Source organism: Pristiophorus japonicus, chromosome 5 (assembly GCF_044704955.1).
Source record: "Pristiophorus japonicus isolate sPriJap1 chromosome 5, sPriJap1.hap1, whole genome shotgun sequence".
NCBI classification, from domain to species: Eukaryota; Metazoa; Chordata; class Chondrichthyes; family Pristiophoridae; genus Pristiophorus; species Pristiophorus japonicus.
The window spans coordinates 6,725,463-6,745,526 of record NC_091981.1 but is presented as its reverse complement, the minus strand read 5'-3'; the positions used below and the strand labels follow the sequence as shown (position 1 = coordinate 6,745,526).

The 20,064-nt window shown below is 46.6% G+C and overlaps 1 protein-coding gene across 6 annotated transcripts in view; it reads right to left on the bottom strand.

Moving 5' to 3' along the window:
• pign (phosphatidylinositol glycan anchor biosynthesis, class N) overlaps positions 1–20,064 on the bottom strand; it is a 204,013-nt gene that overhangs the window by 167,646 nt on the left and 16,303 nt on the right. For 5 of the 6 annotated variants that reach the window (XM_070880352.1, XM_070880351.1, XM_070880346.1 and 2 more), the window contains 3 exons: positions 11,272–11,532; positions 8,554–8,675; positions 3,806–3,904 (listed from right to left, as the gene is read on the bottom strand). In XM_070880352.1, the coding sequence (XP_070736453.1) occupies positions 3,806–3,904; positions 8,554–8,675; positions 11,272–11,492 (442 nt within the window). In that variant the 5' untranslated portion in view covers positions 11,493–11,532. Of the gene's footprint in view, positions 1–3,805; positions 3,905–8,553; positions 8,676–11,271; positions 11,533–17,810; positions 17,922–20,064 lie in introns of all 6 variants that reach the window. The other variant, XM_070880347.1, reaches the window with a different exon arrangement.

Sequence of the window (20,064 nt, the reverse complement as noted above, 5' to 3'; positions counted from 1 at the left end):
ATCATGAAAGGGATAGACAAGATAGAGGCAGAGAGGTTGTTTCCATTGGTGGGGGAGACTAGAACTAGGGGGCACAGCCTCAAAATACGGGGGAGCCAATTTAAAACCGAGTTGAGAAGGAATTTCTTCTCCCAGAGGGTTGTGAATCTGTGGAATTCTCTGCCCAAGAAAGCAGTTGAGGCTGGCTCATTGAATGTTTTCAAGTCAAAGATAGATAGATTTTTAAGCATTAAGGGAATTAAGGGTTACGGGGAGAAGGCGGGTAAGTGGAGCTGAGTCCACGACCAGATCAGCCATGATCTTATTGAATGACGGAGCAGGCTCGAGGGGCTAGATGGCCTACTCCTGTTCCTAATTCTTATGTTCTTATGTTCTTATTTGCCTTCCTGATCACTTGCTGTACCTGCATACTAACTTTTTGTGTTTCATGCACAAGGACCCCCAGGTCCCTCAGTATTGTAGCACTTTGCAATTTTTCTCCATTTTTATTTTTCTATTTTTTCTGCCTTAGTGGATAACCTCACACTTTCCCACATTATACTCCATCTGCCAAATTTTTGCCCACTCACTTAGCCTGTCCACATCCCTTTGCAGATTTTGTGTGTCCTCCTCACAATTTGCTTTCCCACCCATCTTTGTATCATCAGCAAACTTGGCTACATTACACTCGGTCCCTTCATCCAACTCATTAATAGAGACTGTAAATAGTTGAGACCCCAGCACCGATCCCTGCAGCACCGCACTAGTCACTGTTTGCCAATTGGAAAATGACCCATTTATCCCGACTCTCTGCTTTCTGTTAATTAGCCAATCCATGCTCATATATTACCCCCAACCCCGTGAACTTTTATCTTGTGCAGTAACCTTTTATGTGGCACCTTATCAAATGCTTTCTTGAAATCGAAATACACCACATCCACTGGTTCCCCTTTATCCACCCTGCTCGTTACATCCTCAAAGAACTCCAGCAAATTTGTCAAACATGATTTCCCTTTCATAAAACCATGCTGACTCTGCTTGATTGAATTATGCTTCTGCAAATGTCCTGCTACTGCTTCCTTAATAATGGACTCCAGCATTTTCCCAACGACAAATGTTAGGCTAACATCTATAGTTTCCTGCTTTCTGTCTGCCTCCTTTTTTAAATAGGGGCGTTACATTTGTAGTTTTCCCAATCTGCTAGGACCGCCCCAGAATCAAGGGAATTTTGGTAGATTACAAGCAATGCATCCACTATCTCTGCAGCCACTTCTTTTAAGACCCTAGGATGTAAGCCATCAGGTCCAGGGGATTTGTCTGCTTTTAGTCCCATTATTTTACTGAGTACTAGTGATTGTTAGTGACAGTGATTGTATTAAGTTCCTCCCTCACTATAGCCCTTTGATTATCCACTACTGGGATGTTTTTAGTGTCTTCTACCGTAAAGACCGATACAAAATATTTGTTCAACATCGCTGCCATTTCGCTAGTCTCCATTATTAATTCCCTAGTCTCATCCTCTAGGGGACCAACATTTACTTTAGCCACTCTTTTCCTTTTTATGGATGGACGGAAAGAAGAAAGATGAAGTACTTTTTGGGGTGCTGACACTATTGTAATGTGGGAAACACGACACCCAATTTACGCACAGCAAGCTCCCACAAACAGCAATGTGATAATGACCCAATCATGTGGTTTATTTTTGCTTGAGGGATAAATATCTGCCACGTCACCGTGGATAACTCCCGTGCTCTTCTTGGAAAAAGTGCCGTAGGGTCTTTTACGTCCATCTGAGACAGCAGACGGTTTATCATCTCATCCGAAAGACGGCACCTTCGACAGTGCAGCGGAGTGACAGCCTAGATTCACTGAGCAACAGCTGACTAAAGGGCCATGAACTCATTTATCAAAATGTCTGACTAATACTTCAGCTGAAGTCCCAACTGCAAACGAACCTTGCTACAAAACACTAGGGCTACCATTGACTTGTCTTCGTCGTCAGTGGAGCAATATACCTAGGCGGATTATGAAAATCATTGGATGCAACTCCGACAGTGCAGCACTCCCTCAGTACTGTCCCTCCGACAGTGCAGCACTCCCTCAGTACTGCCCCTCCGACAGTGCAGCACTCCCTCAGTACTGCCCCTCCGACAGTGCAGCACTCCCTCAGTACTGCCCCTCCGACAGTGCAGCACTCCCTCAGTACTGCCCCTCCGACAGTGCAGCACTCCCTCAGTACTGCCCCTCCGACAGTGCAGCACTCCCTCAGTACTGCACTGGGAGTGTCTGCCTGGATTTCCATGCCCAAGTCTCTGGAGTGGGACTTGAACCCACGACCTTCAGGAGACTCAGAGGCGAGGGTGCTACCAACTGAGACACGGCCGACACCGTGGCTATATAAAAAAATCTAGTCCAGAGATGTACACGCAACAGATCTGTGGTGTCAGCACGCACACTGCATGGTGCAAGTCACATTTGATACCATGAACATGATGCACTGCCCTCTGGACCGGATCTTTGGCAGGTCTGGCTGTGCAATTAGTTTTTTTTTAAAAAGGGGATGTGGATCTTCTGTGAAGACTATATGCGTATTGTATTTCAGCAAATGTCAGTCTTTCAGTATTAGTTAGGTATGTGTGCATGCAGAGGAGATTTACTAGAATGGTTGCAGCGATGAAAGACTTCAGTTTTATGTGGATAGACCAGAGAAGCTGGGGTTGATCTACTTAGAGCAGAGACGGTTAAGCAGAGATTTAATCAAGGTGTTCAAAATCTTGAAGGGTTTTGATAAGAGTAGATAGGGAGAAACCGTTTATAATGACAGAAGGGTTGGGAACCAGAGGACACAGACATAAGGCAAATGACAAAAGAACCATGGGTTGTTGCGATCTGGAACATTCGGCCTCAAAGGTCGGTGGAAGCAGATTCAATAATAACTTTCATAAGGGAATTGGATAATCATTGGAAAATAAATAATTTGTTTGGAGATGGGGAAAGAGCAGGGAATGTGGAACTGCGATTACATCAGATATACGGCCCAGAAACAGGCCATTCGGCCCAACCAGTCCATGCCGGCGTTTATGCTCCACTCGAGCCTCCTCCCATCTTTCCTCATCTAATTCTATCAGCATAACCCTCTATTCCCTTCTCCCTCATATACTTGTCCAGACTCCCCTTAAATGCATTGATACTATTCGCCTCAACCACTCCCTGTGGCAGCGAGTTCCACATTCTCACCACTCTCTGGGTAAAGAAGTTTCTTCTGAATTCCCCATTGGATTTCTTGGTGACTATCTTATATTGATGGCCTCTAGTTATGCTCCTCCCCACAAGTGGAAACACTCTCTCTGTATCCACTCTATCAAAACCTTTCATAATTTTTAAGACCTCTATTAGGTCACCCCTCAGCCGCCTTTTTTCCAAGAGAAAAGACACCCGGCCTGTTCATCCTTTCCCGATATGTATACCCTCGCATTTCTGGAGAGCTCTTTCAAAGAGCTGGCACAGGCACAATGGGCTGAATGGCCTGCTACTAGCATTCAACATATGGAGTATTGCAGTGAAAGCATCACATCAATGGTCCTCCAATTCTGGCCTCTTGCACATCCCAATTTTCATCACACCACCATTGGTGGCCGTGCCTTCAGCTGCCTGAGCCCTAGGCTCTGGAATTCCCTCCCTAAACCTTTCCGCCTCTCTACCTCGCTCTCTCTCTCCCCTTCTTTAAGACGCCCATTAAAACCTAGTTCTTTGACCAAGCATTTGGACAGAGGAAAAGCCTTTGCGCTCTTCACGTTGAAATGGCAACAAGTCCCGTGTGCCTTACCTTTTGCAAACATCGGTAAAATGTCAGGACTGCCCCAGCTCCAGGTGTATTTGCTCTCGTTAAAAACAGAATCAAATTCTACTGGGTTTTCTTTCCAACCTGCAGGAATTAAAGGATTAAAAGCAAGAAACTGCATTACCTTGACGACAGAATAGAGTACACCAACTTCTGAAATTCATACAGCCTTCCGGACTCAACATCGAGTTCAACAACTTCAGCCCCCATTTTTTCGGAAGGCAGTCGATGATTCTGCCATTCCCCGTTTACACCCCCTCTAGACCCACCTCTTGGTTCTTTACTTGTCCCATTACCGCCTCCGTTCGCTTTGTACTATCATACATTTTGTCATTTAATCTGCCTTGTATTCTACCCGATCGCAGACCTTTCCTTCTGTTCTTGCCTATCCTTGACCCTTTCCTGGGATGTGATGTCGCCAGCAAGACCAGCATTTATTGCCCATCCCCAATTCCCCTGGAGAAGGTGGTGGTGAGCTGCCTTCTTGAACCGCTGCAGTCCGTGTGGTGAAGGTGCTCCCACAGTGCCGATAGGCTGGGCCCCTGTGCTTAAAACCTGTTACAGCTTTAACTTTTTCCAATTCTGACAAATGGTCATCGACCAGTTTTGGTCTCCTTACCTAAGAAAGGATATACTTGCCATAGAGGGAGTGCAGCGATGGTTCACCAGACTGATTCCTGGGATGGCAGGACTGTCGTATGAGGAGAGATTGGGTCAACTAGGCATGTATTCACACGAGAGTTTAGAAGAATGAGGGGGGATCTCATTGAAACGTATAAAATACTGACGGGGTTGGACAGACTGGATGCGGGGAGGATGTTTCCCCGGGGCTGGGAAGTCTAGAACAAGGGGTCACAGTCTCAGGATGCAGGGTAGGAAATTTAGGATCGAGCTGAGGAGAAATGTTTTCACTCAGAGGGTGGTGAACCTGTGAAATTCTCTACCACAGAAGGCTGTGGAGGCCAAATCACTGAATATATTTAAGAGGGAGATAGATCGATTTCTAGAAACAAAAGACATCAAGGGGTATGGGGAAAAAGCGGGAATATGGTGTTGAGATAGAAGATCAGCCATGATCATATTGAATGGCGGTGCAGGCTCGAAGGGCCTACTACTGCTCCTATTTTCTATGTTTCTATATTTCTATGAACTGAAACATTAACTCTGTTTCTCTCTCCACAGATGCTGCCTGAACTGCTGAGTATTTCCTGCATTTTCTGTTTTTATTTTTGAAATTCATAGTTTAGCACAAATAAATGAAATAAACCTAATAAAAGCCAACAACCTTGCAGAGTATTTATTTTTCCGAAAGTTCTCAGCAACAGCCTATTTGTAGAGCTCTGCTTCTGCTCTAATAAGGCCACGTACTTCGGCAGCACCTCCCAAACCCGCGACCTCTACCGCCAAGAAGGACAAGGGCAGCAGGCGCATGGGAACACCACCACCTGCACGTTCCCCTCCCAGTCACACACCCATCCCGACTTGGAAATATATCGCCATTCCTTCATCGTCGCTGGGTCAAAATCCTGGAACTCCCTCCCTAACAGCACTGTGGGAGCACCTTCACCACACGGACTGCAGCGGTTCAAGGCGGCGGCTCACCACCACCTTCTCAAGGGGCAATTAGGGATGGGCAATTGTAATGTATTGCTTCATGCGTTCTTTGCTTAAGAATTCATAGCAACGCATCACTATTAAGAACTAGTTGGTTTATTAGCAAAAGTTTAACAATCACACTGCACATTACCAGTTCATTCATCAGGCTCATAACCACTTGCCTCATAATGGTTCCCCCGAACTCAACTGGCCGGGGTTTTATTGAGTCTTGCGAACATCACGTGACTGGCTAAGCCTCTCCCAACTCAACAGCTCGACAACTATTTTGGTAAAACTATAGAAACATAGAAAATAGGTGCAGGAATAGGCCATTCGGCCCTTCGAGCCTGCACCACCATTCAATATGATCATGCATTTCAGTACCCCATTCCTGCTTTCTCTCCATACCCCTTGATCCCTTTAGCCGTGAGGGCCACATCTATAATTCAATGCCCCCTTATTAAAAGGGGCACTAAAATCGATAAATTAAACTTTTGACAGTAAACACATCAAATTAAAATTTGGTTGCCGTTGGGTGATGATACACTCCAGTCCCGCCGGCGCCCACATCTCGCGGAAGGCCGCGAGCGTACCAGTGGATATCGCGTGCTCTGAACAGCTCTACAAACCTGTGAGCATACTCACCAGGTGTATACATTACAGCAATAAAATGCTGGCCATGCCAGAGACGCCCACACCCCAGGAACACATTTTTAAAAACTTTTAACAACATCAGGTGCATGAACTCTTAATATGTTGACCAACAGCACTGCATTTCTAGATTGCAAAGCCAACAGGTTGACACGTTTAATGAATCACAATTACCCAGGTCCAACTTGGATTGTACTCAACTGGAGTTTACAGTGTAGGGGATCATTGTGCGCACCCACACTGCCAGCAGGAAGCTTCACTCACCAGCACGGTATCTCACTCACATACTGCCCATTAACTTTGATCATCAACAGTCAGAAAATCATAGGTAGACTACGTTCAAATCCCTGCTGTTCACCGGCACTGGATGAAGCGCCCTGATTGCAATGCGGACACGCAAAGCCACCCCTCATAACTCAGAGGAAACAAGATAATTGTTTTTATTTATTAATTCTCGGGATGTGGGCGTCAGTGGCTAGGCCGGCATTTATTGCCCACCCAGAGTTGACCTAGAGAAGATGCTGGTGAGCCGCAAGATTCTGGGTGCTCTCTTACGTCATATTCCCATTGTGAAATGTAGACAACGCACAACTCACTGCTCGGGCATTTAGGTTTTTGAATCTAGATCATTATGCAATTCCAAAGCTCAGACATTTCCCTGCTGACTCAACAGAACTACTTGGAACTTAGGAAATCAAGAGACCAAGAGAGAATTAGAGCAAAGTTTAATGACACACACAGATTGTTGTTGCAACGCTGGAGTAAGCACGGGCAGTGGAACAAGTACTGTTATGTCTTGAATAAAGAGTCAGACTAGATACTGAACGCTCAAAGTAAGTGTGACCGTAGACCTTTATTACAGATCTCAGAGTGCCTCTCCAGCCTGTGAGGCCTTCTTGTACACAGGTGCTCCCAAGGGATTGTGGGATCCCTTGGAACTCCAGGGGATATGCCTTCTGCTGGTTAGACATGGTAAATATAGGTTTACATACATAACAGGTACCACACCTCGTTTCATAACGCTGAAGATTTTAAATGGATGGAAAGTGAAAATTGTACCAAAGTAAAGGGGAAAATGTCTAGTAATGTCAGTACATTTTTCACAAAACAGGATTACTCCAATAAACTTTATAGAATATACCATCCTTAAGTTTACAAGAGGACAGTGAGATAACAACAACAACAACAACAACGCTCGATCAGCTCCGTTGGGCGGGCCACATCGTCCACATGCCTGACAAGACGCCCGAAACAAGCGCTCTACGCGGAGCTTCAACACGGCAAGTGAGCCCCTGGTGGGCAGAGGAAACGCTTCAAGGACAACCTCAAATCATCATCATCCGTCATAGGCAGTGCCTCGAAATCAAGGAAGACTTGCTTCCACTCTAAAATAAGTTCTCATATTGTTGTTCCCGTACAGTCCAATACGAGAACCACAGTCCCTGTCACAGGTGGGACAGACAGTGGTTGAAGGAAAGGGTGGGTGGGGAGTCTGGTTTGCCGCACGCTCCTTCCGCTGCCTGCGTTTGATTTCTGCATGCTCTCGGCGATGAGACTCGAGGTGCTCAGCGCCTTCCAGGATGCTCTTCCTCCACTTAAGGCCGTCTTTGGCCAGGGACTCCCAGGTGCCGGTGGGGATGTTGCATTTTATCCTCTGTTATCGAATCCCAAAGCCTCCCTGATAAAGTGCAACATCCCCACCCACACCTGGGAGTCCCTGGCCAAAGACCGCCCCAAGTGGAGGAAGAGCATCCGGGAGGGCGCTGAGCACCTCGAGACCCATCGCCGAGAGCATGCAGAAATCAAACGTAGACAGCGGAAGGAGCGTGCGGCAAACCAGACTCCCCACCCACCATTTCCTTCAACCACTGTCTGTCCCACCTGTGACAGAGACTGTAGGTCCCGCATTGGACTGTACAGCCACCCGAGAACTCACGAAGAGTGGAAGCAAGTCTTCCTCGCGTTCAAGGGACTGTCGATGATGATGATGATGGCGCCTTTAATGTAGTGAAACATCCCAAGGCGTGTCACAGGAGTATTGTGGGACAAAATATTTGACTCCGAGCCGCACAAACAGAAATTAGCGCAGGTGACCAAAAGCTTGGTGCAAGAGGTCGGTTTTAAGGAGCGTCTTGAAGGAAGAAAGGGAGGTAGAGGACGGAAAGAACATGCATGTAATTTAGTCACCACATTACCAGGCAACAAACATTAATTTGCACAGCCAAATGCAGAGTAAACTATAATTTACTAACCAGCAAAAGGAGTCTTAAATAATTTCCACATTATTGATAGATAGAAATGATAATCAATCCAATGGGAGTGGGGGGAATTAGTTTATATACACTTCCATTAATTCGTTTATACAGATAGTAACACTTTTGGAAGAGGCGTTCAAGTCAAGTATATCTTGCGGAAAAGATAGCAATTAGAACCAGCAAGCCAGATACCAAAATATAAATTAATATAAAAAATAGATTACTGCATACCTTTAGCGACAGCGCTGACATCTTCATAAAACCCTGCAATCAGAGCCACGTGACCAGGCCTGGATTCAGTGGGAACCCGTGTGTGAGACACGCCCCAACTTCCACTGTGCTCCACCACACTCCTGCATACACAGAATCAAATTACAAAAATCAGGCATACAAGCTATCCAGCTACACAGGGTATCTGTTCGATACTTTAAGATAACAAACTATGGGGCTGGTAATATTGCAAAACGAAATTTTAAAAAACATCAGATTGTTCCTGGAGTCAAATGAACCGATCGTGAGTGGCACACCAAACTGTTACTGTACACCTTCATTGCATAAACAGTTCGCCCATATCTTCCTCTACCTGCAAAGCCAGATTGAATAGGTTGGGTCGAATGGCCTGTTGCACATTCTATATAATTCTCTGCAAATATGAGAGAGTAAAAAAAAAATCAAAACATTTCAACCTCGTTTTCAGGGCCAGAGAGGTTGTTGAGCAATAATTATGACTTAGCATGCCGTTAAAAACTCAGTTACACCTCATTCAGCAAGTCTTAATTTTTTTTACAGCGAGTATAGTGCATAAAAGGTTTGAAGTTCATGTCAAATCACTGATTCTGTGTTGATTCCATTTACAATCCCGTTCAATGTGCTGCACGCTATGACCCCCCAACATGAACATCTGCCCTTTTGCCTTCCCACTGCCAAACCACCATCCTTCAATTGTAACTGCAGCAGGTCAAACTAACCCGGGAGGGAAATGGTCTCATAGAAACATAGAAAAATAGGTGCAGGAGCAGGCCATTCGGCCCTTCGAGCCTGCACCGCCATTCAATATGATCATGGCTGATCATTCGACCTCAGTACCCCACCCCAGCCTTCTCTCCATACTCCCTGATCCCTTTAGCCATAAGGGCCACATCTAACTCCCTTTTGAATATGTCCAACGAACTGGATTCAACAACTTTCTGTGGCAGAGAATTCCACAGGTTCACAACTCGCTGGATGAAAAAGTTTCTCCTCATCTCGGTCCTATCCTTAAGACTGTGTGCCCTGGTTCAGGACTTCACCAACATCGGGAACATTCTTCCTGCATCTGACCTGTCTGGTCCCGTCAGAATTTTATACGTTTCTATGACATCCCCTCTCATTCTTCTAAATTCCAGTGAATATAAGCCTAGCCGATCCAGTCTTTCTTCATATGTCAGTCCTGCCATCCCGGGAATCAGTCTGGTGAACCTTCACTGCACTCCTTCAATAGCAAGCATGTCCTTCCTCAGATTAGGAGACCAAAACTGCACACGATAGTCAAGGTGTGGTCTCACCAAGGCCCAGTACAACTACAGCAAGACCTCCCTGCTCCGATACGTAAATCCCCTCGCTATGAAGGCCAACATGCCATTTGCTTTCTTAACCGCCTGCTGTACCTGCATGCCAACCTTCAATGACTGATGTACCATGACACCCAGGTCTCGTTGCACCTCCCCTTTTACTAATTAGTCACCATTCAGATAATAATCTGCCTTTCTATTTTTGCCACCAAAGTGGATAACCTCACATTTATCCACATCGCAATGCAACGACCCAGAAATTGTGATTGTAACGGCAACGAAATGGTCAGCGCTCGCCGCCATTACCATGTAAATCGGACAGCATCCGCACACGCATTAAACCCGGAAATCCAGAAGTTGCTGTCAGTGATACCCTGCTTCTCCACAGGGTGTGCTGCTGCAGTCTTCGTATATGGAATTATAATGTTTGCACACGTGAGTATGCTCAAAGGTTTGTAGCTGTTGAATTTGGTAATTTGTGGGTTCTTGTATCCCTGTAATAAAAGGGGCACTCGGCTTTATCCGTTATTTAAAAATAGCTGTAGAGCTATTGAGTTGGGAGTGGTTTAGCCGATCACGTGATGTTCACAACACTCAATAAAACCCCAGCCAGTTGGGTTCAGGGGATCCACGATGAGGCATGTGGTTGTGAGCCAAGTGGATGAACTGGTAATGTGTAGTGTGATTGTTAAACCTTTGCCAATAAACCAGATAGTTCTTAATAGCAAATGTGTTGCTATGAATTCTTAAGCAAAGAACCCATGAAACAAATGCATTACAGGAATCAACACAGCATCAGTGAAATGACATGAACTTCAAAACTTTTCCACACTATTCTCGCTGTAAAAAAAGTTAAGCCTTGTTGAATGAGGTGTAACTGAGATTTTAAACGGAGTGCTAAGTCATAATTACTGCTCAATAACCTCTCTGGCCCTGAAAACGAGATTGAAATGTTGTGGATTTTTTTTTCCATCTCATTTACAGAGAATTATTCTAGAATGTACAACATAGTAACAGGCCTCGCGACCCACACGTGCCAGTGTTTATGCTCCACATGAGCCTCCTCCACCCCCCTCTTCATCTCACACCATCAACATATCCTTCTATTCTTTTATCCCTCATGTGCTTATACAGCTTTCCCTTAAATGCATCTGTGCTATTTGCCTCAACTATTCCTTATGGTAGCGAGTTCCACATTCTCACCAACCCCTGGGGAAAGAAGCTTCTCCGGAATTCCCTATTGAATTTATTAGTGACGATCTTATATTTATTGTCCCTAGTTTGGGTCTCCCCCACAAGTGGAAGCATCATCTCGACGTCTATCCTATCGAAATCTTTCATAACCTCAAAGACTGTGTTTTGCAAGTGTTTCTCAGGATTTGTATCGAACTGCTCGTACCGGAGGAACGGCGAACGAGTTTGCCCATCCCTATCCAGCTCAAAGAAGGTGTCTGCACGTAATCCATCAGCAACAAAGAGGACAAGGCGCTTAGCTGGTGGAGGCAGTGCTGCTCGATGAGGCGTCGTGCCGTGTACCAGGGGAGAGGTGAAGTAGATGTCAAAAATGGAGGCAAAGAAGACGAGATGCACGAGCAGGCCAATCAGGAAGAACGCCAGCATGTTTACAGATGCAGAACCGAGCACCTCGCTCCAAGGGAGACTGAAAATCAAACACAAGTATGGGAATACTTTTAGCATTTCACAGGCGGAGTGTAGAATTCTGACAGAAATTAATCCTTTCAATAGCAACCCCAAATTAGCAGTGTTGTAAAACAATTACACATTAAATTGTCCTCTTTAATGTGAGCAGATATTTATAAACCTCTCAATTCTTGTAATAGGAAATTAGAATCAAAACGGTTAACGCACAGGAGGCAGCCATTCGGCCCGTCGAGCCCGTGCTGGCTCTCTGCAAGAGAAATTCAGCGAGACCCACACCCCCGTCCTTTCCCCATAGCCCTGCAAATCTTTTTCCTTCAGATACTTATCCAATGGTGTCCTAACTCACACCAAGTCCCGCTCACCCATCACCCCCTGTGCTCGCTGCCCCGTGTCCTAACTCGCACCAAGTCCCACTCACCCATCACCCCCTGTGCTCGCTGCCCCGTGTCCTAACTCGCACCAAGTCCCACTCACCCATCACCCCCTGTGCTCGTTGACCTACATTGGCTCCTGGTTAGACAAAGCCTCGATTTCAAAATTCTCATCCATGTTTACAAATCCCTCCATGGTCCTCGCCCCCCCCACCCCCCTCCCTATCTCTAATCTCCTCCAGCTTCACAGCCCCACAAGATGTCTGCGTTCCTCTAATTCTGCCCTCTTGAACATTCCTCATTATAACTGCTCAACCAATGGTGGCCGTGCCTTCAGCTGTTTGGGACCGAAGCTCCGGAACTCCCTCCCTAAACCTCTCTTTCCTCCTTTAAGACGCTCCTTAAAACCTACCTCTTCATCTGCCTTAATTTCTTCTTTTATGGCTCGGTGTCAAATTTGTGTGTTTTGTCTTATAACACTGCTGTGAAGCACCTAGGGACGTTTTACTACATTAACGGTGCTATATATAAATAACATTTGTTATTATTAATTATCTTTTGAAAGCCACGATTGAGTCTGCCTTCACCACCCTTTCAGGCAGTGAATTCCAGATCCTAACCACTCGCTATGTGAAAATGTTTTTCCTCATACAGTATATACTCCAAAAGCTGACACTATGATTATCTTTCACTGCACCAACTCCTGTCACTGGGCTCAATTTTCCCCAAAGCATTTTTTTGGCGTACTTGGAGTTACGCCTGTTTTTTGGGGCCTAAGTACACCAAAAAAAATTCTAAGTTTCCCCGTTGGATTTCTTCATTTTGGTGCAGCCTAACCCGGCCTTTCGTTTTGGCGGTGGAGCCTTGATCTGCGACAAAAAGACCGGGTTGCCACGGTAACCAGGAACACAATGCGAGCTGAGGCTGCAAAGTGAAGCATACAGCCAGCTCCCAACACATTATAAGAATTAAAAAACACATAGCACGAAGGGCTTGCCAGTCGTTTTCTCCGTTCTCTCTCCCTCTCTCAACTGCACCGATTTCCTTAACTCTAGGGAAGGTTTTTCAGGACAGGCCACAGGCCTAATCAGAACCGGAGTAACTCTCAGCTGGCCAAACTTCCCTAAAATGGCCAGAATTGGCGCAGGTGGCTGGTTATGCCCCCTTTGGCTGAAAAAAAAACTGACCGAAAAAAAATCGTAACTAACGGAGTTACGCTGGTGCAAATTGATCGGGGAAACTGGGGTTTTTTTTAAATTTAGACCAAAAAGAGCAAAATAACAGCGCAAATCACCGGGGAAAATTCAGCCGCTTACAGCTCAGCATTTTTAAAATAAAACGTTTACAATCAGAAATATTTGAACCTGCATTTAAAAGCTTTCCGGCACAGACATGATGGACCGAATGCCTCCTTCAGTGTTGTAAATTTCTAAGATTCTTTTAGTGTAAATGTTAAACACCATAATGTTTTGTAGATTAATAGATCTGATGTTTTCAAGTTCTTATTTTTTTTTAAGATTTCAGTTTTACATCACATCTCTACCCGTTTCCAGTATTTAAAGTCTGAAAGACACTAAATAATAAGTGAAATGAAAAAACACACAATATTTCTTTCGCTTCTGAAAGTAATATCTAAATCCAACTGTGGTTCCATTGCCACAAATAGCCAAGATTGCCTTGCGCTGCTTAATCCTAGACATTGAGTTATCAGTCAACCCAGATCCCCCAAAAATCTAGGCCGACACACTAGTGTAGTGCTGAGGGAGCGCCGCACTGTCGGAGGGGCAGTGCTGAGGGAGCGCCGCACTGTCGGAGGGGCAGTGCTGAGGGAGCGCCGCACTGTCGGAGGGGCAGTGCTGAGGGAGCGCCGCCCTTTCGGAGGGGCAGTGCTGAGGGAGCGCCGCCCTGTCGGAGGGGCAGTGCTGAGGGAGCGCCGCCCTGTCGGAGGGGCAGTGCTGAGGGAGCGCCGCACTGTCGGAGGGGCAGTGCTGAGGGAGCGCCGCACTGTCGGAGGGGCAGTGCTGAGGGAGCGCCGCACTGTCGGGGAATGCAAGAGTTACTTCGAGGAATCTCTCCATTTTCCAGCCAGTCGGAGGCTCCTTTTTCTGCATCCAGGTTTTCCCTACGATGCCCTTGGAAGCTTTGCAGTAACATCTGCAAATTGCCACCTCCACACAAAGGCAGAGGTTTCCATCGGTGCGATCGCCAGTTCACAACTGTATCCGCACAATCCCCCTCGTCATTTTACACTGTGACTGCTGCCAACAAACCAGAAGGAACAAGAAGCTGTGCAGAAGCAGTCTGCGCATAAATGTCAACTTTCATGAATCAAACAGAAACACTAATTCACCGCCAGAAACGCTAATTCACCGCCAGAAACGCTAATTCACCGCCAGAAACGCTAATTCACCGCCAGAAACGCTAATTCACCGCCAGAAATGCTAATTCACCGCCAGAAACGCCAATTCACCGCCAGAAACGCCAATTCACCGCCAGAAACGCTAATTCACCGCCAGAAACGCTAATTCACCGCCAGAAACGCCAATTCACCGCCAGAAACGCCAATTCACCGCCAGAAACGCCAATTCACCGCCAGAAACGCGAATTCACCGCCAGAAACGCCAGTCAACATAATCCGATAGAAACACCAATTCAAAATGTAATTAACTTTCTCTCTTGGCTCGGTTCGGCAGCAGCGATCCCTATTCCCCACCTTCTCCCGATTGTTGGTAACATTAAACCATCATCAGCCACGTCTATTGTTAGTGACATTTAAAGCTGGGTGGGTGCCGATTGTCGACTAACTTCAGGAGCTTTCGTTCCTCCACGCGGGGAACCCGGAGCCAAGCCCGACCCCTCCGTCAAATCACCACATCGGCAGAAACACCTTCGAGATTACTGGAAACCGCCAGCATCTCTACTTCTAACAATTACAATGATGATTTATTTCACGAACAAACCACGTTAATACATCATCATCATCATAGGCGGTCCCTCGGAATCGAGGAAGACTTGCATCCACTCTCAGCATGAGTCCTTAGGTGGCTGAACAGTCCAATACGGGAATTACAGTCCCTGTCACAGGTGGGACAGACAGTGGTTGAGGGAAAGGGTGGGTGGGACTGGTTTGCCGCACGCTCCTTCCGCTGCCTGCGCTTGGTTTCTGCATGCTCTCGGCGACGAGACTCGAGGTGCTCAGCGCCCTCCCGGATGCACTTCCTCCACTTAGGGCAGTCTTTGGCCAGGGACTCCCAGGTGTCGGTGGGGATGTTGCACTTTATCAGGGAGGCTTTGAGGGTGTCCTTGTAACATTTCCTCTGCCCGCCGTTGGCTCGTTTGCCATGAAGGAGTTCCAAGTAGAGCGCTTGTTTTGGGAGTCGCGTGTCTGGCATACGAACAATGTGGCCCGCCCAACAGAGCTGATCAAGTGTGGTCAGTGCTTCGATGCTGGGGATGTTGGCCTGGTCGAGGACGCTAACGTTGGTGCGTCTGTCCTCCCAGGGGATTTGTAGGATCTTGCGGAGACATCGTTGGTGATACTTCTCCAGCGACATGAGGTGTCTGCTGTACATGGTCCATGTTTCTGAGCCATACAGGAGGGCGGGTATTACTACGGCCCCATTACTATAAACCATGAGCTTGTATCAAAATGACTGCTGAATACGAAGTTCAGCAAGAACAACCAAGAAACTATTGGAATGCGCAATTACTTTATGCCATTGGCTGCAGTCGCGTCCTTCAATTTAATGGGACATGAAAACCATGGGACGAGCAACAACAACAACCTGTATTTATATAGCGCCTTTAAAGTAGTGAAAAGTCCCAAGGCGCTTCACAGGAGTGTTACGAGATAAAATATTTGACACCGAGCAGCAGAAGTAGAAATTAGCGCAGGTGACTTGGTCAAAGAGGTAGGTTTTAAGGAGCGTCTTGAAGGAGGAAAGAGAGGTAGAGAGGCGGAGAGGTTTAGGGAGGGAGTTCCAGAGCTTGGGGACCAGGCAACAGAAGGCACGGCCACCAATGGTGGAGCGATTATAATCAGGGATGCTCAAGAGTGTAGAATTAGAGGAGCGCAGCCATCTCGGGGGGTTGTGGGGCTGGAGAAGAGATTACAGAGATAGGGAGGGGCGAGGGTCATGGAGGGATTTGAAAACAAAGATGAGAATTTTGAAATCGAGGCGTTGCTTAACCGGGAGCCAATGTAGGTCAGCGAGCACAGGGGGTGATGGGTGAGCGGGACTTGGTGCGAGTTAGAACACGGGCAGCCGAGTTTTGGATCACCTCTAGTTTACGTAGGGTAGAATGTGGGAGGCCAGCCAGGGGTGCATTCAAATAGTCAAGTCTAGAGGTAACAAAGGCATGGATGAAGGCTTCAGCAGTGGATGAGCTGAGGCAAGGGCGGAGACGGGCGACGTTACTGAAGTGGAAATCGGCAGTCTTAGTTATGCTGCGGGTATGTGGCCAGAAGCTCATTTCAGGGTCAAATATTACACCAAGGTTGCGAACAGTCTGGTTCAGCCTCAGGCAGGAGTTGGGGAGAGGGATGGAGTCAGTGGCTGGGGAATGGAGCTTGTGGCGGGGACCGAAACAATGGCTTCGGTCTTCCCAATATTCAATTGGAGAAAATTTCTGCTCATCCAGAAGTGGATGTCAGACAAGCAGTCTGACAATTTAGAGACATTGGATGTGAGAATCGCACCCTAGAGACCATTTATTTTTGCAGGGGTTGTGCTCAGAGTCAGTGAAGATGGGGTTTTAGCAACAGAAAAGCTTCAGCGTAAACCGCACAAAGGATCACATAAAATAGTCCATTGAGGTGTTGCATTTGGATAAAATTGATAGGATTTATAATGAAGTGATAAATTAATGAAAGACATCATTTTGTTTTACAATGAATTGCACTGAGGAACTAATTAATTTAAACATGATATTCCATGCAAATGTTTTGAATGTAATATCAAAATCAATTATTCAATGCAGGAAAGAAAGACTTGGATTTCTGTAGTACCTTTCATGACCACCAGATGTCCCAAAGCACTTTACAGCAAATGAAGTACTATTGGAGTATAGTCACTGTTGTAATGTGGGAAACGCGGCAGCCAACTTCCGCACAGCAAGCTCCCACACAAACAGCAATGTCATAATGACAAGATCATGTGTTTTTGTTGTATTGATTGAAGGATAAATATTGGCCCCAGGAAACAAGGGATCTTTTACATCCACCTCAGAGAGCAGACGGGACCTCGTTTAACGTCTCATCCGAAAGATGGCACCTCCGACAGAGCAGCGCTCCCTCAGTACTGCCCCTCCGACAGTGCAGCGCTCCCTCATTACTGCCTCTCCGACAGTGTGGCACTCCCTCAGTACTGCCCCTCTGACAGTGCAGCGCTCCCTCAGTACTGCCCCTCCAACAGTGCGGTGCTCCCTCGGTACTGTACCTCCGACAGTGCGGCGCTCCTTCAGTGCAACGGAAAGTGCAGCCCCTCCGACAGTGCGGCGCTCCCTCAGCACTGCACTGGGAGTGTCAGCCTAGATTTTTGGGCTCAAGTCCCTGGAGTGGGACTTGAACCCACAACCTTCTGACTCAGAGGCGAGAGTGCTACCCACTGAGACATGGCTGACAATACAGTCAGCAAGTTAATCATTTCTTAAAAGCTGCAATGAAATGTAACTATTTTATATTGGATACGTTGCATTGCAGGCACTGGTTACACTTGTGGGTTGTGCATTTGTGGCAATTTGGGTCCCATTCCCCCAGGCTCACCCTCCCTAACAAGGGTGCTGGTCTCTGCTCCAACGACCCACACTGACCCCCTCGGCAGGTTAAAGACATCCACGTTTTGTTGCTCAGATACGTGTGCTGCTCTACGAGCCTCGGCTGCCCGTCATCTTAAAGCAAACTTGCCTCCTCTTACTCGGCTCGGCAGCTTTCGTTGGAACTCAAGTCAATTTTGAAGCAGCGCTCCGACATAAAGTCATACCGGGATCCCGTCGGCATAAACAGTGGTCGAAAGTTCTGAAAGGCAACACAGACGTGCTTCAGTCTGAACATCGGTCAATCGATGTACCCTGTAAGCTGCGCTCCGCAACCCGTTTCTTTCAATGCGCGGTCCCTTTAAATTTCTGCGCACGCGCGGTATTTACGACGGGAAAGCCAGTGAGCGGACTGCGCGGGACCGTGCAGATTACTGCATGGCCGCGCACCTGTGCAGCTTTCAGAGACCGTTGCTACCAATCACCGTCAGCTGGTACAGAACCATGAGGCTTGGTTGCAGAAAATATCAGGAAAGGATTTAAAGTGGTAGGAGGTTTGATAAGAACATAAGAAATAGGAGCAGGAGTAGGCCATGCGGCCCCTCGAGCCTGCTCCGCCATTCAATAAGATCATGGCTGATCATTCACTTCAGTACCCCTTTCTTGCTTTCTCTCCAGACCCCTTGATCCCTTTAGCCGTAAGGGCCACATCTAACTCCCTCTTGAATATATCCAATGCACTGGCATCAACAACTCTCTGCGGTAGGGAATTCCACAGGTTAACAACTCTGAGTGAAGAAGTTTCTCCTCATCTCGGTCCTAAATGGCCTACCCCTTATCCTTAGACTGTGTCCCCTGGTTCTGGACTTGCCCAACATCGGGAACATTCTTCCCGCATTGAACCCGTCCAGTCCCATCAGAATTTTATGTTTCTATGAGATCCCCTCTCATTCTTCTAAACTCCAGTGAATAAAAGCCCAGTCGATCCAGTCTCTCCTCATATGTCAGTCCAGCCATCCCGGGAATCAGTCTGGTGAACCTTCGCTGCATTCCCTCAATAGCAAGAACGTCCTTCCTCAGATTAGGAGACCAAAACTGAACACAATATTCCAGGTGAGGCCTCACCAAGACCCTGTACAACTGCAGTAAGACCGCCCTGCTCCTAATCTCAAATCCCCTCGCTATGAAGGCCGACATACCATTTGTCTTCTGTACCTGCATGCCAACGTTCAATGACTGATGAACCATGACACCTCCCCTTTTCCTAATCTGCCACCATTCAGATAATATTCTGCCTTCGTGTTTTTGCCACCAAAGTGGATAACCTCACAGTTATCCACATTATACTGCATCTGCCATGCATTTGCCCACTCACCTAACCTGTCCAAGTCCCCCTGCAGCCTCTTAGCATCCTCCTCACAGCTCACACCGCCACCCAGTTTAGTGTCATCTGCAAATTTGGAGATATTACACTCAATTCCTTCATCAAAATAATTAATGTATATTGTAATTAGCTGGGGTCCCAGCACTGAGCCCTGCGGCACCCCACTAGTCACTGCCTGTCATTCTGAAAAGAACCCATTTATCCCGACTCTCTGCTTCCTGTCTGCCAACCAATTCTCTATCCACGTCAGTACATTACCCCCAATACCATGTGCTTAAATTTTGTACACCAATCTCGTATGTAGGACTTTGTCAAAAGTCCAAATACACCACATCCACTGGTTCTCCCTTGTCCACTCTACTAGTTACATCCTCAAAAAATTCCAGAAGATTTATCAAGCACGATTTCCCTTTCATAAATCCATGTTGACTTGGACCGATCCTGTCACTGCTTTCCAAATGCGCTGTTATTTCATCTTTAATCATTCATTTCAACATTTTCCCCGCTACAGATGTCAGGCTAACCAGTCCATAATTACCAGTTTTCTCCTCTCCCTACTTTTTTTTTTAAAAAGTGGTGTTACATGAGCTACCCTCCAGTCGATATGAACTGATCCAGAGTCGATAGACTGTTGGAAAATGATCACCAATGCATCCCCTATTTCTAGGGCCACTTCCTTAAGTACTCTGGGATGCAGACTATCAGGTCCCGGGGATTTATCGGCCTTCAATCCCATCAATTTCCCCAACACAATTTCCTGCTTAATAAGGATATCCTTCAGTTCCTCCTTCTCACTAGACCCTCGGTCCCCTAGTATTTCCGGAAGGTTATTTGTGTCTTCCTTCATGAAGACAGAACCAAACTATTTGTTCAACTGGTCTGCCATTTCTTTGTTCCCCATTATAAATTCACCTGAATCTGGCTGAAAGGGACCTACGTTTGTCTTCACTAATCTTTTTCTCTTCACATATTGATAGAAGCTTTTGCAATCAGTTTTTATGTTCCCGGCAAGCTTTCTCTC